We start from the raw sequence: 25,141 nt of genomic DNA, 5'->3' as shown, positions 1-25,141 counted from the left end.
GGCAGAGTCCACCTCTGCTTCCAATAATGTTACAAAAGGACTTTCATAAAATCACAGAATAGTTTGGGTTGGAAGGGACATTTAGAGGTTGTCTAGTCCAACTCCCCTGCAATGAGCAGGGAGAATCTTCAACTAAATTTAACTGATGCACAATAATTTTTTTGTTGCTGTTGTCAGCAAATCCTTTCTCTTGAATAATTATAGAAATGGGCACTAAACCAACCAACCTCCCAAAATGTCATGGAAGATGTCCATTTCTTATATAGTTTTCCATTAGGCCGACTGGATTACAAAAATTGGTAAATTTTAAAATTTCTTAATTAATTTCTTAATTAATTTCTTAATTAGTCATTGTCATGCATCCCAGTTCTGAGGGCAACTCTTGACTCATCACAAAGAAGTAACTGAAAATATGAGACAATCCCACAATAAAACATGAGCCAAACAATCAAACAAAGCCAGTGAAGACTCCTGAGAGTCTTGCTGTTGAAATCTTTTGCAATCAAATTTCCAGTTGACCACCTTGTGGAGGTAGATCACTGGTGAGGCCAGAAGCTGTAACTGTTCCCTTCCCAATGCACATTCCCAGGTGGAAAACAAATACGTGAAGGATTGGAGGGAAGTCCTTTCACCCCTGCCTCCTTCTCATGCCAAGGTCATTCCCTGCTCTGAGTTCTGTGAGCCCTAAAGGCTCCACACCAAGAAACCAGAGGTTTCAAAGGGATGGCTTGGGGTTACCCATCTCAGCTCCATTTCCAGACCTCTAAATCCAGGCATCTTTTAATCCAGAGTGCCTCAAGTTTGGTACAGTCTACCACTGACTAATTACCCTCTTAGAGTTCCCTCTTTGTCAAAGAAGTTCGTTTGATTTCAGGTTTTTCTGATTTACTCAACCACTTCTTAAACTCCCTGACTTTTTATCTCCTGATTCACTCTTTGAAGAAGTCTAGTGGTCTTGAAGGATGCCATCTCCAGCTGATGCTGACTACAGAAATAGCTCCAACCAGCACTGGAAGCCTTTGGATTTGGAAAAACTCCCTCAAAGCAGAACGCAGAACGGAGAGAAGGAATTCATTAGCTCGGGGTAGAACTCAAATTATATTTTATTCATCCCTGATAGGTTTTTTCCTTTCATCTCCCACAGCATCCAGGTGCCACTGCCTTGAGTCAGTGGAACTGACACACAAAAATAAAAGCAGGGAGGAAGCTCTAACCATATTCCAAAACCTGCAGTCTCCCCTTGGGCTGCAGTTCAAGTTGTCAGACATCAGTGCAGATAACAACCCAGCACATGCTGGGGACAGGAATCCAGGGCTGTTTACAAGCAGCAGGAGGTGTTATGTACCTCGTTTGCAAACCCAGTTGTTTGGGAAAACTTCCAAGGAAATGCAGCACCTATTGCTGAAGATCACTGGGCACCAGGATTTAGCTCCAAAAAGTTGTAAAGTAAAATCAATACTGGAAAAAAAAAAAAAAAAAGCAAAATGGAAACTGCAGCTTTTTGTTTAACCAGAGGGAAGAGAGAAAAAGAGGAAAAAAAGGTGTTTGTTGCATAAGGAAATATCCCATTCTCCACTTAAATATCTCAGTTTGTCACTCAAATGTAGCATCTCCCAGGATGAAATCAACAACTTGGAGATGAAAAACATTTGTCCACAGAAACAGCCCAACCACACAGAGTGTTGCTAAAGCATCACTAGAGAATGACACCTTTGGGTCACTGTTGGTGCAAACTTGATTTCTAAATGGAACCTCCAACACTTGCTTCCCATTATCCAGGTCAATCCAGCAATCAGCCTCAATACATAGTAAGAAACTTGGACATGGTACCAAAAGTAGGTCATAATTAAGCAAGGTAGCTCATAAGAGCCTTGCAGGTTGCCTAGAAACGACATTTGCTGAAGTGTTTAACCACATCTAAAAATAATTGTCCAGACAAATCACAGACCAATGGGAGAATGGTTGGAAAAAAAGCTGCCTCGTGCCGAGTATGGGACGGAGCTCTTTGATCAGCCACAGTCCTGTCACAAAACGAGAGAAAATCATCCCCAGCAAAGGCAGTACGGGGATTTATAGCACAGTGTGGGGTGTCTGCAGCAGCAGAGGCCTTGTACAGCCTGCAGGACGTGGTATCAATTTTAGGCCATGCCTGGGAAGTCATCCAGAGGAAATCATGGCTGAAAGCTGGATGCAGTGCACAGGAATGATCTGTAGGATAAACCCGCCTTTGTATTTACAGAGCAGCAACTGTTCCCCATCTGTGCAGTTCCCAAACCTGTCAATAACGCCAGGCAAGTGCAGAATATTGGAAAGCAAAGCCCAGTTCCTGCTGGATGAAGAACAGGATGTGCTGTTTGCTTGTCCTAGGGGAAACCCTATGGAAAATGAGGCCCCAGCATGCTGCAGGAATTGATGTTTTGGTTGTATTCCCTGTGGAGCAGCTTTGCCAGGCACTGACCCTCGGTACAGCAGATGGAAGTACAGCCACAGGTCTTGGGAGTGTGGACAAAATGCTTGGGAAGACCTCTGACCTGACATAAAATACCTGCAGAGCCTCAGTCAGCAGCCTGTCAATCGTCTGTCGTCTCACTCAAGGCACAGAAGAGCCTCCAAGGGAAGTTGCTGGGGGATAATTATAAATCCTTTGGGATGCAGGCAGTGTGGGGACTGTCATAACAGGGCTGAGAGCAGCAAACCACTCCAGGCCTGTGTGGAAAGGCTGAGAAGCCTGTAATCTTCCCAGGGCTCACACACATCACCTCCCCTTCCCTCCTCCCTCTGCCACTTCTCAAGAGTTTCTCTTCAAAGGAAAAAAAATGATGGCAAACACCTTCAACTCCCACCATTAACTAAATTTCCATCTCTGCTGCAAGGCACAAGGCTAATGTGGAGATTTCCACTTAGCAAAAGCCAAAGACAAAAAAAACCCCAGTTGGGGGCAGTTCCCAAAAGCAACAGTGATGCTCCCTCCTACCTCCACCCACAAAGCAGGGCCTGTTGTGCCACTTGATGTCATCCTGTTGGAACCCTGGGTGGTGAGAATTTCAGACTTTCTGTGCTGACAGGCACTGACCCCCAAGAGAACACTGCATTGACCTGAGGCCATGGAGAAGGCTTCCAAAATTAAATTATAGAATTGGAATTGTGGGTGTGGAGTTTGAATAGAAGTGTGTAATATCACATGGTGGAAAACTTAGAGTTTAAGGTTTTAGAATATAGTGATATATACAGCAAGATGGAGATTTTAGGGTGGTGGCTGGTTGTTCTTCTTCACCTTCTTCTCCATGGGCTTGGGTGGTTTTGTGTAATTGGACAGAAAAGTCCACATTATGGGCACAGGTGTTTGGTTATTGGGTTAAAAGTAAAAATAATTTAGGTGTCATTTCTTAATTGGACAGTTCAGCCTTAAAAGACCTTGTAGAGATAGATGTGAGGCCATTTTGTAGCTTGTTAAAGTACTGTAGAACTCACAGCTTGTGAGACTGTAATGTAGATAAGCATTAATAAACATCTGAGTCCAAACATAAAATGCCATCTCTGCGCATTTAATCCCAACCCTGGCCCAGGCAGAAAAAGAAGATAAAGAATCGACATCATTCCATAGCTGAAACTCACCTTTCCACCCAGTTCTTGTAGCTGGGGATGTCCTTGGCATAGAGGAGCTTGTTGGAGGGGGAGTCTTTGCCCAGGCGGTGCTCTGAGGTGGAGCAGGAGTCCATGAAGGTCTGAGCCACCACGGACAGGCAGGCGTCTGTGATGCTGTTTTTGTGAATGTCGAAGACAAACTGTGGGTTCTTGATCATGTTGACCCAAAACCGCAAGGGGAGGCTGCAGGAGGGGTGGCAGAGGGGACACAGTCAGGGCACAGCTCACAGGAGACACCACAGCAGCAAATGGAGGGTGGGGATCAAAGATCGCGCTGTGGGTATGAAGATTCTGGGATAAACTTTGCTATGCAGTGAATTCCTCCCCTACAAAGTCTAGGGATGGTAGAGGCATCACCTTTTGTCCTTGTAATCCTTACAAGGCAGTTTTTTTCAGTCTTAATACAATCTTGTTGAAGGTGCCCATAAATTAATGGGAGTAAAATTGAAGTCATGATGACAAACACTCTGAAGCTCTCTGTGCTAAGCTGCAATGGAAAGTTGACCCTGTTGGTTGCTCCATCACATGACTTCATGTGATGGAGCAACCACAAAAATTGAACCCACAAAAATTATTATGGTGTGGGTTATAAAGCACTGGAACAAGCTGCCCAGAGGAGTTGTGGTTACCCCTTGATCCCTGGAAGTGCCCAAGAACAGCTTGGACAGGGCTTGGAGCAACTTGGGATAGTGGAAGGTGACCCTGCCATGGCAGGGGGTGGCACTGGATGAGTTTAAGGTCCCTTCCAACCCAAATCATTCTGGGATTCTACACATTTGTCATTGAGGGACTTGGCTTCTAGCCCTCACAGCAATCCCATGGGAAGAGAGGCAGGTAGAGCTCCCAGGTGGAGACTGGGAATGCTCATGGCACACCCTGTGTGCTAGGACACCGTGTCCTGTCACTCTCTGCTGCCCCAGCCCAAGCCTGCACATGATCCCAGTACCCCGAGCAGGAAGCAGTTGCTACATGACAGGGAAAGCCCAATTGCCTCAAGCAAAAAAAAAAAAAAAAAGAACTGGGAAACAAGTATCACAGCCTTTGATATGAAAATATATCTGCCCTAACCAAGGAAATGCTATTCCAGTTGCAATCCAAAGCCCTTTTCCCCCTTTTTCTCCAAAGAGCAGCTCATTTGTGTGAGATGCCCTGAGGTCCATGTGTGAGGCACCTCCAGCCTTTGCCTGGAGCCTTTTGTCAGGGCAGATGCACTGCAGTGATCATGGCCCAGGAGCTGGGATGTGTCACTGAGCACAGAGCCCAGCCCCTGTCTCTCTCTCAGGCAGATTGCTAAATCTACCTTCACTCTCTGCATCTTTCAGCTTAGCAAATCCTCCTGATATTCCAAACAAACTCCCCAGTTCCTCCCGTTTGCTGATTGCTTCACAACACTGTAAAAACTCATCCCCAAGCCTGATAGATTTTGGGTAACAACCTTCCTGACAGAGGGTTGACACCGTGTTCTCCTAAACCTCTTTGTGTTCTCCTGAGCAGCAAAATCACAGAACAAACGTAAGGAAAGCTCCACACAGGGAATCTGGTCAGCCAAGTTCAGGAGAAGAGGGAGATGCTGGAAAACACAGAATTATAGAGTGTTTTGGGTGGGAAGAGACCTTAAAGATGATCCAGGTGTAGGGACATCTTCCACTATCCCAGGTTGCTCCAAGCCCCATCCAACCTGGATTTGAACAATCTAGGGATGGGGCAGCCACAGCTTTTCTGGACAGCCTGTCCCAGGGCCTTGGGGAAGAATAAGTAAAAAAGGGCAATGAGACACGATGGAGTTGTGTGAATTTAGGCTGGGAATGGAGAATCATCACTGGGGGGATGAGGTGGATGGGTGAACCCTGCAGAAGTCCTCGTGCAGGTGTTTGGATGACACACACAGCCATGGTGAGGAGCAGAGTGTGTGTTTGTGTGCCTGGCTGTGGGGAAGGGATGGGGGGACGATGTCCCTGGCTGGGAATAATGGAGCCCTGTGATGTGACTTTGAGTTAATTTGATCTGATTGAACAGATTTCTCCACACTGCCCCTTTTCCCACAAACACACACACTCTGCCTTCCCCCCTCCCCCCTTAAATAAACCTCCTGCTCATTTAGCCTGAGTGGCTGCAATCAGCCTTAGATTAGTGCCGCAGATAATGTTAATAATATGCTAATGTTTCATTAGTTGAAAGCCTCTTTGGTGCATGGGGTTTCTTTTTTTATGTCACCGGCACTGTGACGATCTGCCAACTGCATGGCTGGGAAAAGGAAAAAAATGCATGAGCTGGGAGCCCCACGGCTCTCCTCTGCTGCTCCTTTTATAGTCCCTGTGTTTGCACAGGAGAGGGGAGGGAGCCATTCCCCAGGGAGCTCTTTCCAACCGGGAGACTCAGCAGAAAGGAGATTTTTCTCCACTGATCCTGGCTTTTCCCACTGTCCCATTGCTGGGATGAGGAGCTGGAGCAGGGGGCTGATGTCACACTTTGCCACTGATGTCACCCTTTGTTACTCACTCCAAAGAACACTCACATCCAGCTCCAGACCCTTTAAATACTTTGTGCCATGGGAGATGCTCTCCTGGCCTCCAGCTGCCACCCAGGAGGGTACGAGTCTCCTGTGGGTGCTCCACATCCTCTGAGGATGTCTTGGATACCTTAAAATTCTCAGCTGGCCTGAGATACCTCTGTGTGGGCAAACAAATAGAGCTGGGAATTAAAACACCCAGAGCAGATGAAGGCAGTGGTGTTGAATCCTCTCCCATGCTTCCCTAGATATTCCTATGTGAGCCTGGCCATATTCTGGCATATTCTGCATATTCCTATGCAGAGCCTGAGCACTGCAACAATTAAAAACTTCATTTTACCTCATCAAATTCCTCACAAACCCTGCCATTTCCATGTAATACAGGGCAAACTGGGACCTGCTTAGCCAAAGTGCTAATGCTTTAGATTTTGGGATCTTCTGACTTCTCTATTGGCTTGGCAAGACTGAACCTCATCCTTTGAGCCCCACACCAGATTCTTCAACTCCTCCAGCAGTCAGATCCCAAACACACTTCCCTCTAGTCTCCTTCCAGCCCAGTATCCATGCTGGGCTGTCTCACTCACTCACTCACTCACTCACTCACTCACTCACTCACTCACTCACTCACTCACTCACTCACCAGTTGCTCTTCCAGGTGTGCCGCACGTGGGGGTCGTGGATGTTGTGCTTGTCTGCCTGCTCATCCAGGAAATCAAACATGTACTTGATGGCCAGGGGGAGGGCACTGCCACGGTGGGCAGTGCTGAAGATGGTCTCAAAGAGGTCATCCACGAATTTCTGGAGGGTGCCCTGGTGGGAGAAGAAAGGAAGGAAGGAAGAACATGAGGTACAAGTGGGCAGAGGACATTGAATTTTGGTACCCCACTGAAAACAGGGCCTGTCTGTGGATAAAGCAAGGTGTGATGGAAAATTGGGGGCCATCTAATATCAGTTAAATGTAATATCAGACACAACCTGGGAATTTCAATACAAATGTCTTAAAGCAGGAATGTTTATCATCACAAGAACCATTACACCCCATTTCCACACTGATTCCTCTCTCTGCATCCAATCCTCAGTGCTTTAGTGCATCCATGAGACAAAACCCAGACATTTTCCAGGCTGGCTTTCACCCAGGGACATCTTCTAAACTGGGAAGAGAAGTCTGCAGAAGGCTGTAGAGCACAGCAGAAGGTGTCATGGAGACAAAAAGGACAAGAGAACCCAGAGAGGTGGGTGGTTAATGTGTGACTAGAGTCCTAAATAACACAAATTTCATTCCCAAGAGGCCTCCTCATCTTTTATTCCCCATTGGCAGGAGAATCCCAGATCCAGGGCTTGGAAAGTCACCCTTGTGAGGACAGTTGACTTTTAGCAGGAAGGAGAGGAGCTGGAATATCTGAGGGTGACCAGGCTTGGAGAAGGGGACAGCTGAGGAGTTCTAGGCTGGGTTTGGGGTAAAACCAGGCAGGACATGTTTTCTCTGTCACCAGAGCTTCACAGGCATTTATATGTGGACAAACAGCTGCTAAAATAACCAAAAATCAGTTGAATCTCCAACAAACATTCCCTGATATGAAAAATTTCCTTTCCTGAAAGATAAAACTCTGCCCTTTCTCCAAGGACCTAGAGAAGAAATGTCTCCTTTCTAGAAACAAAGCCCCAGGTTCCACCAGAGTGGCTCAAGTTTACCTAGAGCTAACAAACACTTAATTAGAAATCTGGTGTCTCTGGCTGATTCACCACTTGATTTATTCTTTGGGAAACAAACAGAGGCACCTTTTGTTTGTGTGAGCTCCTTCGGGGTGAACAAAGCCCTGCAGCACATCTGACTCAGAAAGGGCTCAGGAGGGGAAATCCTCTTGGTCTGACGTGGAAGAGCTGCCCTCAGGTTCAGTTCCTGCAGGGAATTAGTTCTCTACATGCTCACCCTCATAAATGCCACAAAGACCTCTGAGGCTTGTAGGGGAGAGGCTCTTGGGTATCAGGGGTCAGGGATTTACCAGAACAAAAATCATTGTCAGTTTAACAAAGTCTTCCTGGGGATTGTATTACAGCAACTGCTCTCTCTCCTTCTCTCCCTCAAACAGTCACAATGAGAAAAGAAAATTACTCGGCCCAAGAGGGGAAACAATAAAAACCCAACCTTCCCACTCTTTTTGTTGCTGTGCAGGTTTTGCAGCTGCTTTCCTGATATCTCAACAAAAACAAAACAAAACAAAAACCACAAAAAATCCCTCCACCAAAACCAAAAACCCCAACAACAACAAAAAACACCCAACAAAAAACCCCAACCCAAGTGTTGAGTTTGTGACCCAGAACAGAAAGAAAAAGCAGTTCAGTGTGGGGGGGGTAGGGGCTGCATCCCCAGACAACATAAATCAGCACCAGTCCAATGCTTGCTGGTCTACACCAGCTGGGGCCTGAGCCCTGGGGAGCAACATTTTCCTTTTTCAACATTTTTCGCATGCTGTGTGATCCATAAAAGCCTCCTGATGCCAGGGAATGGGGCATGGACCAGGGGCTAAAGACAAAGCTGCCTTTCCTCCAAATCCCTCTGCAGCTCAGCCGGCCTGAGTGAGGCTGCAGGGAGAGCCAGACATCAGGGGCAAAATGAGCTGAGGGATAAATGAGCAGGTAAATCTGGAAAGCAGGACTTAAACTAGTGATGGAAATGTGTCTGATGGGCAAACTCAGGCAGCATTTGCAAGAGCACATGGAGTTGTGTTTGTGCCTATGAATACCCTGACAAAAAATGAAAAAGTTATGGATGTGTTTGGAGACTCAGGTCAGGATGTCCCTGTTCTGCCCCCACTTGATTTAATCTGTATTTTCTCTCTGTGCATGCTGTTTTCGTGTCTCATTGTAAGGTCAGTTTAACCTTCTCCAAGTCATCAGCACAAGAGTCTTTATTGGCCCAGGGAAAATGTGGAGGAGGATTTGTACCACAAAACTCAGGATTTTGTGGTATAGGAGCCATTTCAGACTGTGAAGCCTGACACATCTTTGGAGCCTGCTCTGAGCACCTGCCTGTTGCCAACATATTTTATGAAAAATCCTTTACTTGGGATTTTTCCTTTCCTGGGAGCTGAGAAGCCTCAGAACAAACTAAACAATTCTTATCTGCTGCTGTGGAATGCCACGGGAAAATCTGTGATTGGCCCCATCAGACTGTTTCAAATTAAGAGCCTATCACAATTCACCTGTTCGGCCTGTCTTGGGCTGAGAAGACTTCAGTTTACACATTCTTTTCTATGCTTAGCTTAGCCTTGTAGTGAAACCTTTCTCTTTACTCTTTTAGTATAGTTTCTATATCTTATATATCATATCATAATAAATCAAAGCCTTCTGATACATGGACAACGTTGTCGTCTCTTCCCTCATCTTGGGACCTCAGAAAACCCCTGTAATACCTGCCCTGGGTCTTCACTTGCTCAATTTTGGTACAAATTACAAACCAGTATAATCGACAACTCCAGCACCTCCTGCTGTGCTTTTCCCACCGATCTCATGGCCCTGGATTGTTACTCCTCCTTGCTTTTCCAGAGTCTCTTTTTGGACTCTGCTTTCAAAGCTCAATCTCCTTCCCCACATGTTTAGAACTCTCCCCTTGCTCTATTTTCCTTCTGTTCCTCTCTTTTTACCCAACCTTGGCATCCTTTGAGTGGCCTCTCACTTCTTGCCGACAAGAAATTCCACCCCACTCTCAAACCCCCTGTCCTCCACCCTCACCACATACCTTGGTGGCCAGTAACCTGGTCAGGTAGATCTCAGAAACCATCTTGCTCCCTCGGTCACCCTCTTTTTGGTCTCCATGCTCGTGGTTCTTGACCAGGTGCCACATCTTGACGCCGCTCTCCAGGTCGGGGGTGATCATGGGGGTGCGCGAGCGGAGGCTGTCGGGGCTGCCCGTGTAGCGGATCATGTTTTCTGCAGGGACACACAAACAGGGTCCCCACGTGTCTCAGCAGCTCTTGGCATTGGGGTTTTCAGGAATTCTGCTGGCAATGTGCATTTTTCAAAGCACTGCCTGCGTGGTTGGCTCAGCAGAGGCAGGCGATGTCACCGAGCCAGGTGTGATGTCAGTGTCGGCACTACTAAATTAAGTGAGGTGCAAACACTGATTTTCAGCTCTCCATAATCTTTACCTCTTATCCTGCTCCCTGGCAAGTGGCACTGTCACTGTCAGACACTTCCCAGGGCTGATTCAGGGGATAGCACCAGTTCCTTTTGGTAACCAGCTCCTTACGTCACTGGTTTTCCCATATTTTACCCATGCCATGCCATGCTGCTTAACATAAAAATATTGATGTCTCTAATGTAATCTCTTATTTAGCTCCTCATCCCCAGATTTAGAAGGAGCTGCCACCCCTCCCTCCCTTGGCATCAAAGCAAACAATTCCTGCCCAGCCATCCCCCTTACTCCCTGCTCCAAAATCTTGTTTTGACAGAAATCAGCCAGAACCCCAGGTGTGCATCCACAAATTTCCTCTCCAAGAATACTTTTAGCCTCCAAATTTTACCTCTCTTTGCCCCTGAGTGATGGCACAAGGCATTCCCCTCTCCCTGACCTTCTAGCAATGTTGCCTTTTCCAGCCATAATTATCAGAAGTGTTGCACCTTTCTGTAGCAAGATCTGAATCAGCCTCATTAATGCATTACCAATCTCTACATATTAATTATCAGATGGAATATCCTTTTTCTCTCTGGATGTTGTTTTCCTAATTGCAATTAACAATCACTTTTTGACCCACCACATCTTCTACTCCCCCTGCCTCCTTCCCTATTCCCTCCTCCTGAAAAAAAAAATCAAAGGGCAAAAGAATTAAAGAAATCCAACAGAAATTAACCCCCCTCAAGTCTTCCTTTCCAAAGGTCACTGTGTCTTTCAGTAATTGCAACAACATGGCAAAGAGGATGAATATTAATAAGGCCTCATGGATCATTTATGTCCTTGGAGAAAGTGGAAGGGGGCACCTCTGGACATTGAGTAACTGCACTTTCCTTTAAGATAAAGGGAGTAAGGAGGATTGGAGATGCTTCCATAAATTAAAAATATGAATAAAGTGATATGACAGCAGCATTCAGCTTGGAGGGGGGTTCACAGCACCCTGGTTGTGCATCAGGGATGTTTTGCTTTGCTGTCCAGCATCAACTTAGTGAGACACAGGCTGGATGCAGTTCTAGTGCAGGGGAGGAAGGTGGGGAGGGGGTGGGTGACGCTCAGGAGGTCCCTGTTTGGCCCTGCAGAAGAGTTCCCACCTGGTGTCCCTTCCACAGCTGTGTCACTCTCTGCTGTCTCATGGGGACAGTGGGAACAACAATCCACTGCTTGAGATCTGCTGATAAAGACCTCAAACTCTAAGAGTGACATTTGGTGATCTAAGAGGGAGGCAGTTAATTATACAGACTCCTCCTTTCATTAATGAGGGAGGAGAACCTCCCAAGAGCAACCCAACCTCTTGGATCAACAGTTTGAACGAGATGCCAGAGTTTTAGATGGCAAAATCCTCTCCTCCTCCCTCATTTCACCATTTAGTCATCTGCCCATCATTCTCCCTGCGGGTGCTCAGAGTCTGGTGACCACTGTGATGTTTGGGGTCTCTTCCCAGTGCTCTCCCAGTCCATCCCCGCACACGTGTCAGGACCTAGGACATTCCTCTGGCTGCCCTGGAGGACTCCAGACCCTGGCAGGGGCTCAGAGACCTTGGCACGGAGTCAAAACCACCTGTGCCTTTGATTTTAGCCCATGGAAGCAATTCCCAACTTTGTGTGAGGAGTTACAAGCCACAAGGGTTTGAGTAGAATGACAGTGAATTTGTCACAGGGTGAAAAAGTAGAATTTTGGGGATTTAGAATGGGGGTTCAAGAGGCAAGATGGAGGAATTTGGGCCTGTCCTGTCCTTCTTCCTCTTCATTTTGTGCTCCATCTCCTGCTGTGATGGTGGCACTTTTGGATTGGTTTAGAGCAGAGACAGACTGTCTAACACAGGTGATGGTATTGGGAAATGATTGTAAATAAAGCACACGTGGTTCTTAGTATAAAAAGCCAACACCAGCCCAAGGGCAGGGGCTGTGCCACAACCCAACCTGCTGGACAGATCTCAGCAGGGCAGAGAGAGAATGGAACAGATAAGAGAAAATAAACAACCTTGAGAACCAGATCTGAGGAATCTCGACTTCTTCGGTCACGGGGCTGGGAAAAAGACTTTTAATACCTCAGGAGCCATTTCAATCACAGAAACCCAAGACACACAAACCCTTACCATACTTGCTGGCTGACGTCCGGGACACCGTGGAGTTGTTGACTGCGTTGTAGGCAGTGACTTGCTTGGAGACCAAAGCCACCACAGATCCATCTGGGACCTGCATTAAAAAAAGGACTGGGTCAATAAACTTCTGAAAAGTGGCTGAGGACCATGCCCAGGGCAGCATGAGCTGCAAATCAGTGTCTCTGTAGGCAGGGCACAGTTTGCCCTCAAAGCTTCCATTTCTTGCTTTATTGAGTTGGTCTAGTAATAAAAAGGGACAAAATCTGCTGTGACACAGCCAGAATCTGCACTTGGACAAAGGGAGAACTGGTGTCAAACAGATTCTGCTCCGTCCAGGCCCTGATTCAAAGCCCAGTGACGACACTGTGAGTCACTGACTCGTTTAGGTTGGAAAAGACCTTTAGGATCATGGAGTTCAACCATTAACTCAGCCCCACTGTGTTCACCACTAAGCCATGTCCCCAAGAGCCACATCCAGAGGCCTTTTAAACACTTCCAGGGGTGGTTTTTGCATTAACCTCGGTAAATCTGACAAAAGGTTCATCCCAGGGAAGCTCTTAGGCAGAGCAGGAGCATGAGAATAACAAAATTATCTGAGCTACTTCAAACAGGTTTGGCTGTTCCATTAGGATGATAAAACCGATGTGAAATGTTCCATTCCTTCCTCCTGGGTTGCAGGTGATATCTGGGTGCCTGGTTCAAAAATTCCTGTCTACAGTTTTCCACTAGGATCCTGTCACCCTTCCCTGTGACAAAGGCATTGCTGGACTGAAGGGACAGCCACAACTTCTTTCTCTTTGTGGTGTCAGAGGGTGGAAAAGCAGCAGGTTTGGAGTGTCTGATGTCCAGGATGTTGTGGGACAATGTTTTGAGGGACCACAGGACTTTTTCAAAGGAGCCAGAATTTCTGTTTCTACAACAAGGCCAATCATGTGGGTCCCATATCAGAAATGTTAACAAGCCCGTGGCTCAAAAGAGCCATATCAGGAACATCTGTGATAAATAAGACATCATAAAGAGGAGACGGGTAAAAAAATCCCTTCTAACGACATCTAACTCATGTCTGTGTAATAATAATAATAATAATTAGCACTTGCATGGAGTTTTCATCTTCAAAGCACTGCAGAGGCTAATTAAATAGCCCCTCAGCTATCAGGGAAGGCAATTATTGGCTCTTTGTAGTTTTAGCCCCACACCACAGATGGGGAAACTGAGGCAAAGGCAATGTCAGTGTCTGTCCCAGCATGATCCATGTCAGCCTCCAGGACAGCCAGGAAAATGATGTTTCCTGAGGACCTGGCCCAGCTCATCATACAGCTGGGAGCTCATTGCCTGAAGCAAAGAAAACATGGAAAAAGCACAAAGAGGGGAGAAAATTATGCCTGGTTTGTTGATCAAATAAAGCAGGAAACGTCCTTGCTCTGTCTGGGGAAAAAAAAAAAATCAAAATCAGCCAGCAATGCTTCAGTCAATATGAAGTAAAAGTTTTGTTTCCTTTTCAAATTATTGCTTGCTGCCTCCTCAGCTCAGCTCTTAAGTGACAAGAGAAAATAATCTTGTTATGAAAGAGAGGTTGCTGAGGTGTGATGGAGGAAATGACAAAATCGTCAGCATCGGATTAAATTTAATGAGGTCTTTTTGTTGGTGTTTTTTTTTCCAAGGGAGAAGATTTTGACCAAAACTTCACTTTTTTCATTAAATCTACCACTTGTGTAAGACATTTTCAGACATCTCTAACCCTCTATTATGAATTTCCAGGTCATGCAGGGAGGAAGGGAAGCAGAGCAGGCTGCTTGGACCAGGTTAAAGATCAAAAAGAAAAGCTCCTTGTAATAAAAACTTCACTGCTCCATGGTTTCCAGCCATGCTGTTTTCCACCTCCCTTTTCCAGTCACCAAGCCTCCCTCTTTCCATTTTTCCCTCTTCCATCCTTCTGAACTCTGCTTGCACTAAAAGGCCATGGATACATTGGGAAAAGGGGCATGGAAGGCCTTAATTTGTTTGTCTGCACGAGAAATGTTAGCTTGTGTTGTCCTCATCTCCTCTTCACCCCCTCCACTCACCAGGGGTGTCCTCTGAGAGGGAAAGAAGATTTTTTCCTACCCTTGGCTTCCTCTCTAGTGCTGTTCAGGATAATGGGACAAGGACAGGAGGGATGTGCTCAACGCAGGGGTTCTGCCCAGTTACTGCCCACTCAACCACCCTTTACCTCTGCATCTTAGCACATTAAAAAACACAGAATTATTAAGGTTGCAAAAGACCTTTAAGATCCTCGAGCCCAACTGTTCACCCAGCACTGCCAAAGCCACCATCAACCCACGTCCCCAAGTGCCACAGCCACAAGGTTTTGAACGCTCCCTGGAGTGCTGATTCCACCACTCCCCTGGGCAAGACAATAATATTTTGCTTTTTTCTTTGCCAGAAAGGAGACCCAACTCCTGCCCACCCTCTCCCACAGGTACCTGGTAGTGTGCCAGCGTGTTGAGTCTCTTCCAATCGTTCTCTATCTTGGTGGTGATGTCCTCATCCTGAAGGATCATCCTCGCCCCGCTCGCCTGCCGCCACTCTGCAAGGAGAAACAAACAAACAAACAAACAAACAAATAAATAAATAAATAAATGAGACAGGTGCTGCCTTTTTCCTGGAAATGAAACTTGAGAAAATTTTAGTAATCTAAGAGCTGATCTTTATTTGAAGGACTTCAGGGGCACTTGTGGAAAGATGTCCATGAAAGTCTCCACCCCTCCCAGGGGTGAGTATGATTTTGTAGGCTTTAGGAAATTAGCATAATTGATAAAAAGCACCAGTTAGGAGGACAAGTGGTGATGCAATTCACCCCGCAGGTCAAGTCCCTTCTCTGGAGCCCCCTTGGCACTGGCTGTGCTTTGTCCATGAGAATGTAACTCAAAAAGTTGTTCTCAACTTTTGTTCCCAGGAAGAACCAAGATAGCACTGGGACCCTGCACCTCCTGGGGCTTGGGGCTCTGGGATTTGTGTTGTCTTTCTGCCTAGGGAAAGGCCATGGGAAATTACTGGGAAAACTAGCCATAAATACAATAGGCTACAGAGCTACCAAAATATGTGTGAATTCACAGAATTCACAGAATCCCTGGGTTGGGAGAGACCTTCAATGTCACAGAGTCCAGGCCAGCCCCAAGGGCTCAGCCAGAGCCTGGCACCCAGTGCCACATCCAGGCTGGTCAAACACCCCCAGGGATGGGCACTGCACCCCCTCCCCAGGCAGCCATGGCAGAACTTTCTCCCCCTGGCTGGAAAAGCTTTTTCCTGCTCTCCAGCCTGGATTTCCCCTGGCCCAGCTCAGGGCTGTGAGCTCTGGCTGTGTCAGTGCTGCTGGAGACAGAGCCCAGCCCAGCTGGGCACAGGCACCTTTCAGGAGTGCAGAGAGTGATAATTGAATAATACAGGGAACATAGAAGAAAAAAGGAAAAACCAAACAGCATCCCAGGGACAGAGCCCTGGCACTCCTGTGCCCAGAATCCACGTGGACACACCTGTGTGGGCACATCACTCATCACCTCTACACCCTGATTATTCACAGTCCTTAACTTTTAATTTACTCACAGCTCTGCTCATGCTCCAACACGGCTGTCCCCAAGACCAGCCTGCCCTTGCCTGTGTTTGTCATCCCCATGGGACAGGAGCAAATGCCACTTGTTCCAGGGACAGAAATCCTGGTGCTCTCTCCTTTGGCAGCACAGCCAGAGCCTTCAGCAGTGCCTGAGATCCGTGTCCCTGACAGGACCCAGCCCAGACAGGGCTCCCCCGGGCACAGCAGAGTCTGGTTGGGCACAGAACCTGTGCTGGGCTCAGCTCATGGCCATTGGTGCTCCCAAAATGCTTCTTGCATCTCAAATCCACTGATGGGCAGCAGGAAGCCCACAGAAAAAATCCACACATTTTTGCTTTTTATATATTTTTCATGTTTGTAGCTCTGTAGAGTGCTATTCCATAGTTACATAGTTCCTAGGATTTTTCCTGCCCTTCCTCTTAGATTTAAAAATAATAAGCTAAGCTTCTAACACATTCCTGAAATACTGTTTAGTCTTATTTTCAAGGAGAGGACCTACATGAAGAACATTTTATTTTCCAGTCAGAATCTGAGAAGACACAACAAGAAATGGGGAAAAGAAGCCCTGGATCAACTCCAATGGAGCAGAACCCATGGGGAAAATTGCCTGAATTCTGAATCCAGGGGGAAAATTGCCTGACCAACTGCTCTTCTAATTGGCCAATGTTTGTTAGATATGATAATTTGTTAAACTTATAAAACCTGTAGAAAGTCAATACTGGGTATACTCATGACCACTGGGGCACCTGGAAGCTTCCAGATAAAGGTGTGCTTTTTATTTTACTATTTTATTTTATTTTACTATTTTAACACCATTGCAAGAGTTTATCTCTAGGCAAAAATAGCAGAGGCACAGCTGGGGGGGAAAGCCAGGGATAGATCCAAATTCTGCTCTGTGGAGGATGTAAATTTTACAGGTTTTCAGCAGCTGCCTGTAGGCAGAAGGGCTCCTGCTTCTGCCACTTCTCCAGCCTCTGCCCTGGAATGATGAATTCCTGCAGCACTGGAGCAGCCCCTCACTTCCCAGGGTGCCATTTTTTTGCTCAAATCCTGAAGAACACTCCATAAAATGACAGAATCATTAAGGTTAGAAAAGACTTCTGAGATTTTGGAGTCTTGAGGAGGATTGCTACGGCTTTCTCCACAGAGGACTCATGGACTTGCCTAAAGCAAGGAAAACATAAACATGACCAAAAGGAGAGGAAAATTCTTCCTGTGCCTTCCTCAACCTGGGCCATTCAAAGCTCTCCTCTTGGTTGTCACCTTTCAGTCACAGTGACCCAACCAAATGCAGCTTAGCCAGAGCCACAGGAAAAAGTCCACTCATTTGCAGGAGTTAATTAAAATGAACTCTTGGATATGGAGACATCACCTGCCACCCTTGCTTGTTTTTCCCAATAGAAAAATGCAAGGACCGTTGCAAATTTCTTTTGGTTTCAGCACTTTTCTTATCACGTAATTAAAATGCAAAGGGAAAGCTGCACTTGCCTTTATTATTCATTTAAATTAGCAGGAAGAGGTCAGCAACTGTGTTTATTGCTGGGTGTTACTTTGGCTGGAGACACTGAGGGTGAGCAAAGGTTCTGTTGGCTGAGCACTGATCCTGAACTGCCCTTCAGCTACTCCAGCTCCTCAGATCCTCACCTGCTGCGGTGGTTTTGCATGGGAGGCATTTGTGGAAGGGATGGAAAGCTTCTAGCTGCTAGAAAATTTTAGACACTCTTGTGACAAACAAATGTTAAAGGTGAAAGAAACTCAGGAACTTTCAGGAGGTACAGGTACCACCTATAAGTAAGCACAAGACCAAAGAATAAACCTAACCATAAACAACATTTCGCAGATTATCCATGACTGTGAGAATACCATCAAACAAACCAAACAAATAAAACCCCTATGGTATAGTAGACAATAGTCCAAATATAAGTATAGAAAAGCCTAACAGATTAATTACATCATGCTACCCAAAGCACACCAAGGTAAACACTGGGGACTCACAATAATAAAAACCATCACTAAACAATTAGAGACCTACCCTACACCTCATGCTATGGCCTGCAACACCATCCTAGGTCTTAAAAAACAAGTTCTTTAAAAACCTAATACCCCTAAAAAAATTGCATCAAACAACAAAACTCATTTCAAAACCAACCTTATCAACACCTAAACTAAAGAATATAACATTAGGTGAATGTACTATATCCCCTACCATACACCAAATACAAAGAAACACAATAAACTATTAAAAACCACTGCACCTACATCACCCCTGTGGAGTCTGAGGATGATGCTCTCTGCTCATTCCCACCTGGGCCAGATCCCTGCCATCCAACTGCTCCCAGACACTGCTTAGAAGAGCAAAAAATGCTGAAGTTTGGGCTGGGATGGGAAATGAGGCTCTTAGGGAGTGCCCCACTCAAGGCCAAAGCCAATTCTGGTGTCACAGAGTGTTTCTTGTGTGCCTTCCTCACGGGGTCGTGGGGACAGTGGCACTTTGACCTCCCTCCTTCACAGCCCTGCATGTTCCTCTGGTCCTTTTCTGCCCTGGCTCACCTTTGGACAGACACACACTCGTGTTTTGGGAGGGATGCTCAGGTTTTTGAGCACAGCTTTTCTCATTTTGGGCTTTATTCCTATCCCAGGGCTGGGCAAGGTGCTCAGAGGAGATTTTCCCTGCTCCAGGGACACCCTGAGATGTTTCCTCAAGCCTTTTGTGCAGAGACTCGGGGGATTCCTGAGCCCTTTCCTTGGCCTTCCTGCAGGGAGGGGCTGTGTGAGGAAGAGTCAGGGCCAGCCTGACTGCACCAGACAAGGAGGAAAACCTTCAGGGCAGGCTTGGAGCCTCCAGTCTCAGTTTTGCAGCCTGATTTCCCTGCCCAAACACAAACCACTTCACCTCTGACACTTCACTGAGCCCCTGAGCAATGACAGGGAAATGTCCCCCATTGTCCCCAGCTCTTCCTGGCCTCACTGCTCCCCTTCTCCAAGAGCTCAGGGGGTCACAAACAGACCTGCAAGGAAATGGCAAGGGAGAAGGTGACCCTGCCATCCATCCTCACAGCACTGAGTGAGCCCCGTCAGCTCTGTCCTGCTGGCAGCACCCTGTCCCCTCTCTGCTGGGATCCAGCCCTCCTCTGAGCCAGCACAAAGGACAGACACACTCCAATCCAATTTGTTACACTTCCACCTTCCAGAGAGAGGGAGGAGAGGGGGAGGGAGGTAAAAATCCCATTAACTTTATCAGGCCTTCCAATCAGGAGCAGTGGTAAATGCAAACTCAGGAGACAGCTGCTGTGAAGCCTTTATATTTCATTCAGCAGATAGTGTATCTTTTTATTGCAAGCAGGAATTACTTCTTTGCTTCTTTTTTTCCTCTCTTTTTTTTTTTTTTTTTTTTTTTTTTTAAGGAACAACCTTTCTGTTCAACTTGACTGGGAAAAAGGAAATTCCAGGGCCCCTTTGACAATGAGGTGAATGCAGCAATGCCTGGCTAGGGGGTGACTCTAGAGGGAAGATGGGGAGATGGCACCCTGCACCTCAAATCCTACAGAAAATGTTACATCTCCCTCTGATCCAGGTCTAGGGAGAGAGGAGAAACTCAGCTCTGTTTCTGGGGTGGAGAAAGGGATGGGAACAAAAGTTTATCTCAGAACATGGAGCTGGAAAATGACAGAGAAATATTTCATCCTGTATGGAGTGAATCATAGAATCACAGACTGGTTTGGGTTGGAAGGGACCTTAAAGCCCATCCAGTGCCACCTCTGCTATGGCAGGGACACCTTCCACTGTCCCAGGGTGCTCCAAGCCCTGTCCAACCTGGCCTTGGGCACTGCCAGGGATCCAGGGACAGCCCCAGCAGCTCTGGGCACCCTGTGGCAGGGCACCATCATCCTCAGAGTAAAGAATTTATTTTTAAAAATCTAATCTAAAACTCCCCTTCTTCTAGTATTAAACCATTTCCCCTTGTCCTGTCACTCCAGGCCCTCACCCAAAGTCCCTTTCCAGCTCTCTTTGAGCCCCTTTAGGCACTGGAAGTTGCTCTGAAATCTTTCTGGAGTCTCCTCCAGCTCTCCCAGCCTGTCTTCAGGAGAGATAAATGCAAACTCCCTGTCTTGCCCTATACACACTAAAGTTAGATGCAGTTTAAATGCTTCCAGTTTAAATGAACCCACATGCCAGCGGTGCAGGGCTGGTGAGGCAGTGAAATCTCACTTGACAAGGTCCAGAATGAACCTGAGACAGCATCACTGAGAACAAGCCAAGCCAGCAGCTCCCTCCTACCACCTCTGACCTCAGCACCACCTTCCAAAAAGCATCCAGACCCCAGGGAAGAGCAAACACCTCGGCATGATGCCACATTCCTGTTTTGTGACCCTCACACCTTAATGTTTTCCCAAGGATGGGGTGTTTCATGTGTGAGAGAGATGTTTTAAAAATGATAATAACAAAAATCACCACCGTGGAAAGAAGTCATTACTCAGAGGGCTGCAATTTGGGGGTTTGGACTAAAACCTAACCTCAGGGTGTCCAAAATAAAGGCTTTCAGCTGACAACCCCCTCCAGGAGTTGCCTGGGCAACTGCCAAACGTTGTGACATTTGCCACACACACAAGTCCCTCTGCCTGCAGCTACCCTGCATTTAACAGCTCAAAACAACTCATTAGCTTGTTTGCTTTCTGCCATGTGAGCAATCTGGCCTGAGCGTGGACAGAAAGCCCAGAAAATGGTGATGGGAGCAGGAAATGATGCTGCTGTTTGAAAGCCACGGGTTCCAAGGCCAGATTGCAGCCATCTGCTCTGCCCTGCTCTGCTCCAGCCCCTCTGCAGCCCTGAGCTCAGGGCAGGCTGATCCTGAGAGCTCTGGGATGGTTCCTGAGGGCCATCAGGGCTTCCTGCACTCCCCTTGCTGCCTTCAGCATCTCTGAAGGGTGCCAGGTGCCAAGGAGCATCATTTCCTGGTGGGAAAGCTGGGATGGAGCTGTGGCTGGGTGTGGGGACCCTCTTGTGTTGTATTTGTGCTCCCCCCAGACGAAGGAAGGAATGATGAATCTGACTCCATGCTCTCAGAAGGCTAATTTATATTATATTATATTATATTATATTATATATATTATATTATATTATATTATATTATATTATATTATATTATATTATATTATATTATATTATATTATATTATATTATATATATTATATTATATTATATTATATTATATTATATTATATTATATTATCTATTATATTATATTATATTATATTATATTATATTATATTATATTATATTATATTATATTATATTATATTATATTATGGAATACTATACTAAACTATACTAAAGAATACAGAAAAGATACTACAGAATGCTAAAAAGATAATAATGAAAACTCTTGACTCTCTCCAGAGACCCAACACAACTTGGCCCTTATTGGCTAAAGAATGAAAACAACCCACAGCAGAATGCAATGAAAGAATCACCTGTGGGTAAACAATCTCCAACCACATTCCACATGAGCACAACACAGGAAAAGCAAATGAGAAAAGAATTGTTTTCCTTTTCTCTGAGGCTTCTCAGCTTCCCAGGAGAAAAACCCTGGGCGAAGGGATTTTTCCAGAGAATGTGAATGCCACACTCTTGTTCCTGTTTCACCCATGCTCCTCCCACCTTGTTATCTGCATTGCTGTTATCTTCTACTGGATAAGGGCTTTTTATTTCTATTTTAATTGTTTCCCCCCCGCCCAGCTGCCTCAACAGTGCTCCTGGCCAGAGCTGCCCATCAGCCAGTCTGTAGTCACTGTGGGCAAACCTCTTCTCTGAGGTTTGGCACATGCTCATGCCAATTTTCTGGAACTTTCTGCTCGTCAGTAGCAGTGAGGAGGTGACAGAATCACAGACTGGGTTGGATGGGAAGGGATCTGAAAGTTCCAACCTCTTTCTGTGGACAGCTTCCACCAGACCAGGTTGCTTCAAGCCCTGTCCTGTCTGGTCTGGAAGAGGCCAGTATTTCCTGAACCAGCAGCAATTCTGGATGCAGAACTGTCAGGCTCCAGCTGAAACCCTGCACACACAAACACTTGTGGTTCCCAGAACTACAGTGGAATCCAGTTAATCCCTGTATTTACAGTGTGCAGGTAAAATTCCTGCATCTCATTATGGACACATCCTTCATCTTCACAGCAGAACAAACAATCCCCAGCCACACCCAGCCTGACCTCTGCAGGAATTGGTCTCTGTGGCCACCGTGGGGCAGTTGATGGGCCAGGAGATGTGTCTGTGAACCCCATTCCTGTGGTGAGCTGTGCCCTGGCACCCTGCCCTGCCCTCCCTCAGGCTCCCCCCACCTCTCAGCACTCCAGAGCCATCGTGGGTCTCTTCTGGATGATGTATGTGATCTGATCTTTACTGCTGCTGGTTTTGGCAGCTTCTTCCGTTATTCCAACTGCCTTTGATGGGCAATTTCTGTCAGGAACTCCTCCCTCCCTTACGCATACACACACTCAGACACTTAACTTCAATCCCTGACCTCTCATTGCTGCCTTCATTATTGCTGTGAATTGTTCCTTGGCCTCGGTCCATTCCTTCTCCTCTTGGTTCCTCTGCAGCTCAGCTGGTTTTATAGACTCCATCATTTTCCAGCTCAGTCTCTTTCACTGAAGGTCACTGAGAGCAAATTCTGGCAGATTCAGCCACAATGGAGTCTCCAGCCCTCCACCAGACACTTCAGCAATGGCCTGAGCAGATTTCTCTACATTTTTTCATATCCTCCAGATTTTTCTACCTTTTTTTCATATTCTCCAGGTGTGGTACCACACCTGTCTGTGGACTCCAAATTAGAGACACCTATTCCTCCAAGCATCCTCACCCCAGGAATCCTTTTTCCAGGGGTCTTTGGCAAGAGACCAAGAACAGCCCCACTCATGCTTTTTCCAGACCTTTGTCCAAGATGAATTCTATGGGCAGAAAAGCATGGAACTGGTCTTTTTAAGGCCAAAGATTTCCTAAGCCAGGAGCATAAACATCACCAGAGTGTGCCCTCTGCCCTCTCACTGTGATTTCTCTGCCTTGCAGGGGTGTGGAGAGGGGCATTTGGTGTTCTTTAAAATGATCTGAGCTGCCCTGCCAGGCCAGCATCTGCTGCAGAAGACCCCAAAATCTCCTGCAGGTGCTGAGCAGTGTCCCCACACCAGTACCCAGCTGGAAGGTGACAGTGGTTACTCGATCTGGGTTATCCTGGAATTTCACAGGAATACATCCGCTCTAGAAGGTGACAGGAAAACTCTGCCTGAGTGAACCACGCTCAATCCCACCCTGGCAGTAATCCTTGCTTCCCTGTTTTCCAGCTCAGCTGGATGAAGGAGCAGGGAAGGCAATTCTTCACAAGGCTGCTTTTGTGTTCCAAGCACAGATGGGGCAGTTGGTGACCCCTGAAAACCCCTAAACACCTCTTTGCTCTTTGTCCAGAGCAAAGTGTCTGGATGGAGTTTGTCCACCTCCCAGCTCCCCTGTTCCCCCCGGCCAGCAGCAATCTCTTACCCAGGTCCATGTCAGCAGCTTTGGGCCGGTGGGAGCAGGGCACGTTCTTGAAGATGGCATCAAGGATCTTCTCCTTGACCTGGGTGATGGTGTCACAGTTCAGGATCTTCACTGGGATCTCAGGGCTGTTCACGTTGTCGGGGTTCACGCAGCTCAGCACCTGAGGGAGAGACACCACACCTGGCACAGGGCACTGGAACCCTCTGGCTGCCCCCCTCGTGGTACCTGCATCCTAGAGGGGTCTAGGGTGCAAAAAATTGTTGTATTTATGGGGTTCCTCGTCATTGGAAGGAAATTATAAATCTGACTCCGTGTTCTTAGAAGGCTAATTTATTACTTTTTGGTACTAGAATATATTAAAGAATACTAAACTATACTAAAGACTATAAAAGGATACAGACAGAAGGCTAGAAAGATAATAATGAAAAACTCGTGACTCTTTCCAGAGCCCTGACACAGCCTGACTCTGATTGGCCATAAAGTCAAAACAATTCACATGAAACCAATGAACAGTCATCTGCTGGATAAACAATCTCCAACCACATTCCAATGCAGCAAAACACAGGAGAAGCAAATGAGATAATATTGTTTTCCTTTTTCTCTGAGGCTTCTCAGCTTCCCAGGAGAAAAATCCTGGGCGAAGGGATTTTTGCAGAAAATGTGAATGGCACAAAAAATGAGTACCAACGGTATTCCCTCCCTCACATGGGCACAGAGGTGTGGTTCACATGGGGGTGTCTTCATTGTATTTAATCATGGAGTCACAGAAGGGTTTGAGTTCGAAGGGGCCTCAGTAATCACCTCATTCCATCCCCTGCCATGGGCAGAGACACCTTCCACTGTCCCAGGCTGCTCCAAGCCCTGTCCAACCTGACCTTGGACACTGCCAGGGATCCAGGGGCACTTACAGCTTCTCTGGGCACCTCTAACCCTAACCCTCACCACCCTCACAGGGAAGAATTTCTTTCTTAACAACAGAAAACCCATGAGCACATTTTTTACTGAGTGCTTTCAGTAAAAAAATGTTAATAGAGATGTCAAGGTGACCGAATTCAGGAGTGGCCTCCTTGCATTGCCACCTGGTTTTGATAATCCCAGTGAAAAACTTTACATTTGTCCATCTGCACAGCCATGGAGCTGAGCAGACCCTCCTCAGAAGAATGTTATTAATCTGAAATGCAAGGCTCCTTAAGAAATGAAACACAGACCAACATCAGCAGCTTTTGCTTTCACATACAGAATAAGAAAATCAACCCAACTGGAGAGGCCTCTCTTTTCTCAGAAAGAAAATTTAATTTTCTCTGCTCTGTCCAAGAGTAAATGCAAAGCACATGGTGAGGGGGGATACCTAAAACACAGAGTATTTCACAGCAATCTCCCTGCTAAGCCTTGGCTGTGCCTCTGTTGATCATTCTGCTCATTTCTGGTGGCACAAGTGTGAAGTCTATAAAGTTTTATAAACTTAGCACACCTTTGCACTTGAAAGGGGTGTTCAGGCTGAACATTAAAATGTTCATTAAAATGTTCCTGTGGCACTTTTACAAGCACAGCTATGTTGGTTTTGGTGCCTCAGACAAATTTTAACTTGACTTAAACTCC

At 46.5% G+C, this 25,141-nt stretch overlaps 1 protein-coding gene across 1 annotated transcript in view; it reads right to left on the bottom strand.

The window, feature by feature from the left end:
• Window positions 1–25,141, bottom strand: part of PLXNA4 (plexin A4) — a 472,456-nt gene that overhangs the window by 13,553 nt on the left and 433,762 nt on the right. The window contains exons 25-30 of the mRNA XM_030237722.2: window positions 23,543–23,702; window positions 14,889–14,992; window positions 12,421–12,520; window positions 9,894–10,084; window positions 6,795–6,964; window positions 3,616–3,828 (exon numbers count right to left, since the gene is read on the bottom strand). Coding sequence (XP_030093582.2) covers window positions 3,616–3,828; window positions 6,795–6,964; window positions 9,894–10,084; window positions 12,421–12,520; window positions 14,889–14,992; window positions 23,543–23,702 — 938 coding nt within the window. The remainder of the gene's footprint in view (window positions 1–3,615; window positions 3,829–6,794; window positions 6,965–9,893; window positions 10,085–12,420; window positions 12,521–14,888; window positions 14,993–23,542; window positions 23,703–25,141) is intronic.

The sequence above is a fragment of the Serinus canaria genome, chromosome 1A (assembly GCF_022539315.1).
Source record: "Serinus canaria isolate serCan28SL12 chromosome 1A, serCan2020, whole genome shotgun sequence".
Lineage (NCBI taxonomy): Eukaryota > Metazoa > Chordata > Aves > Passeriformes > Fringillidae > Serinus > Serinus canaria.
Note: the sequence above shows the minus strand (reverse complement) of the source record. Positions and strands in the feature narration are given on the sequence as shown.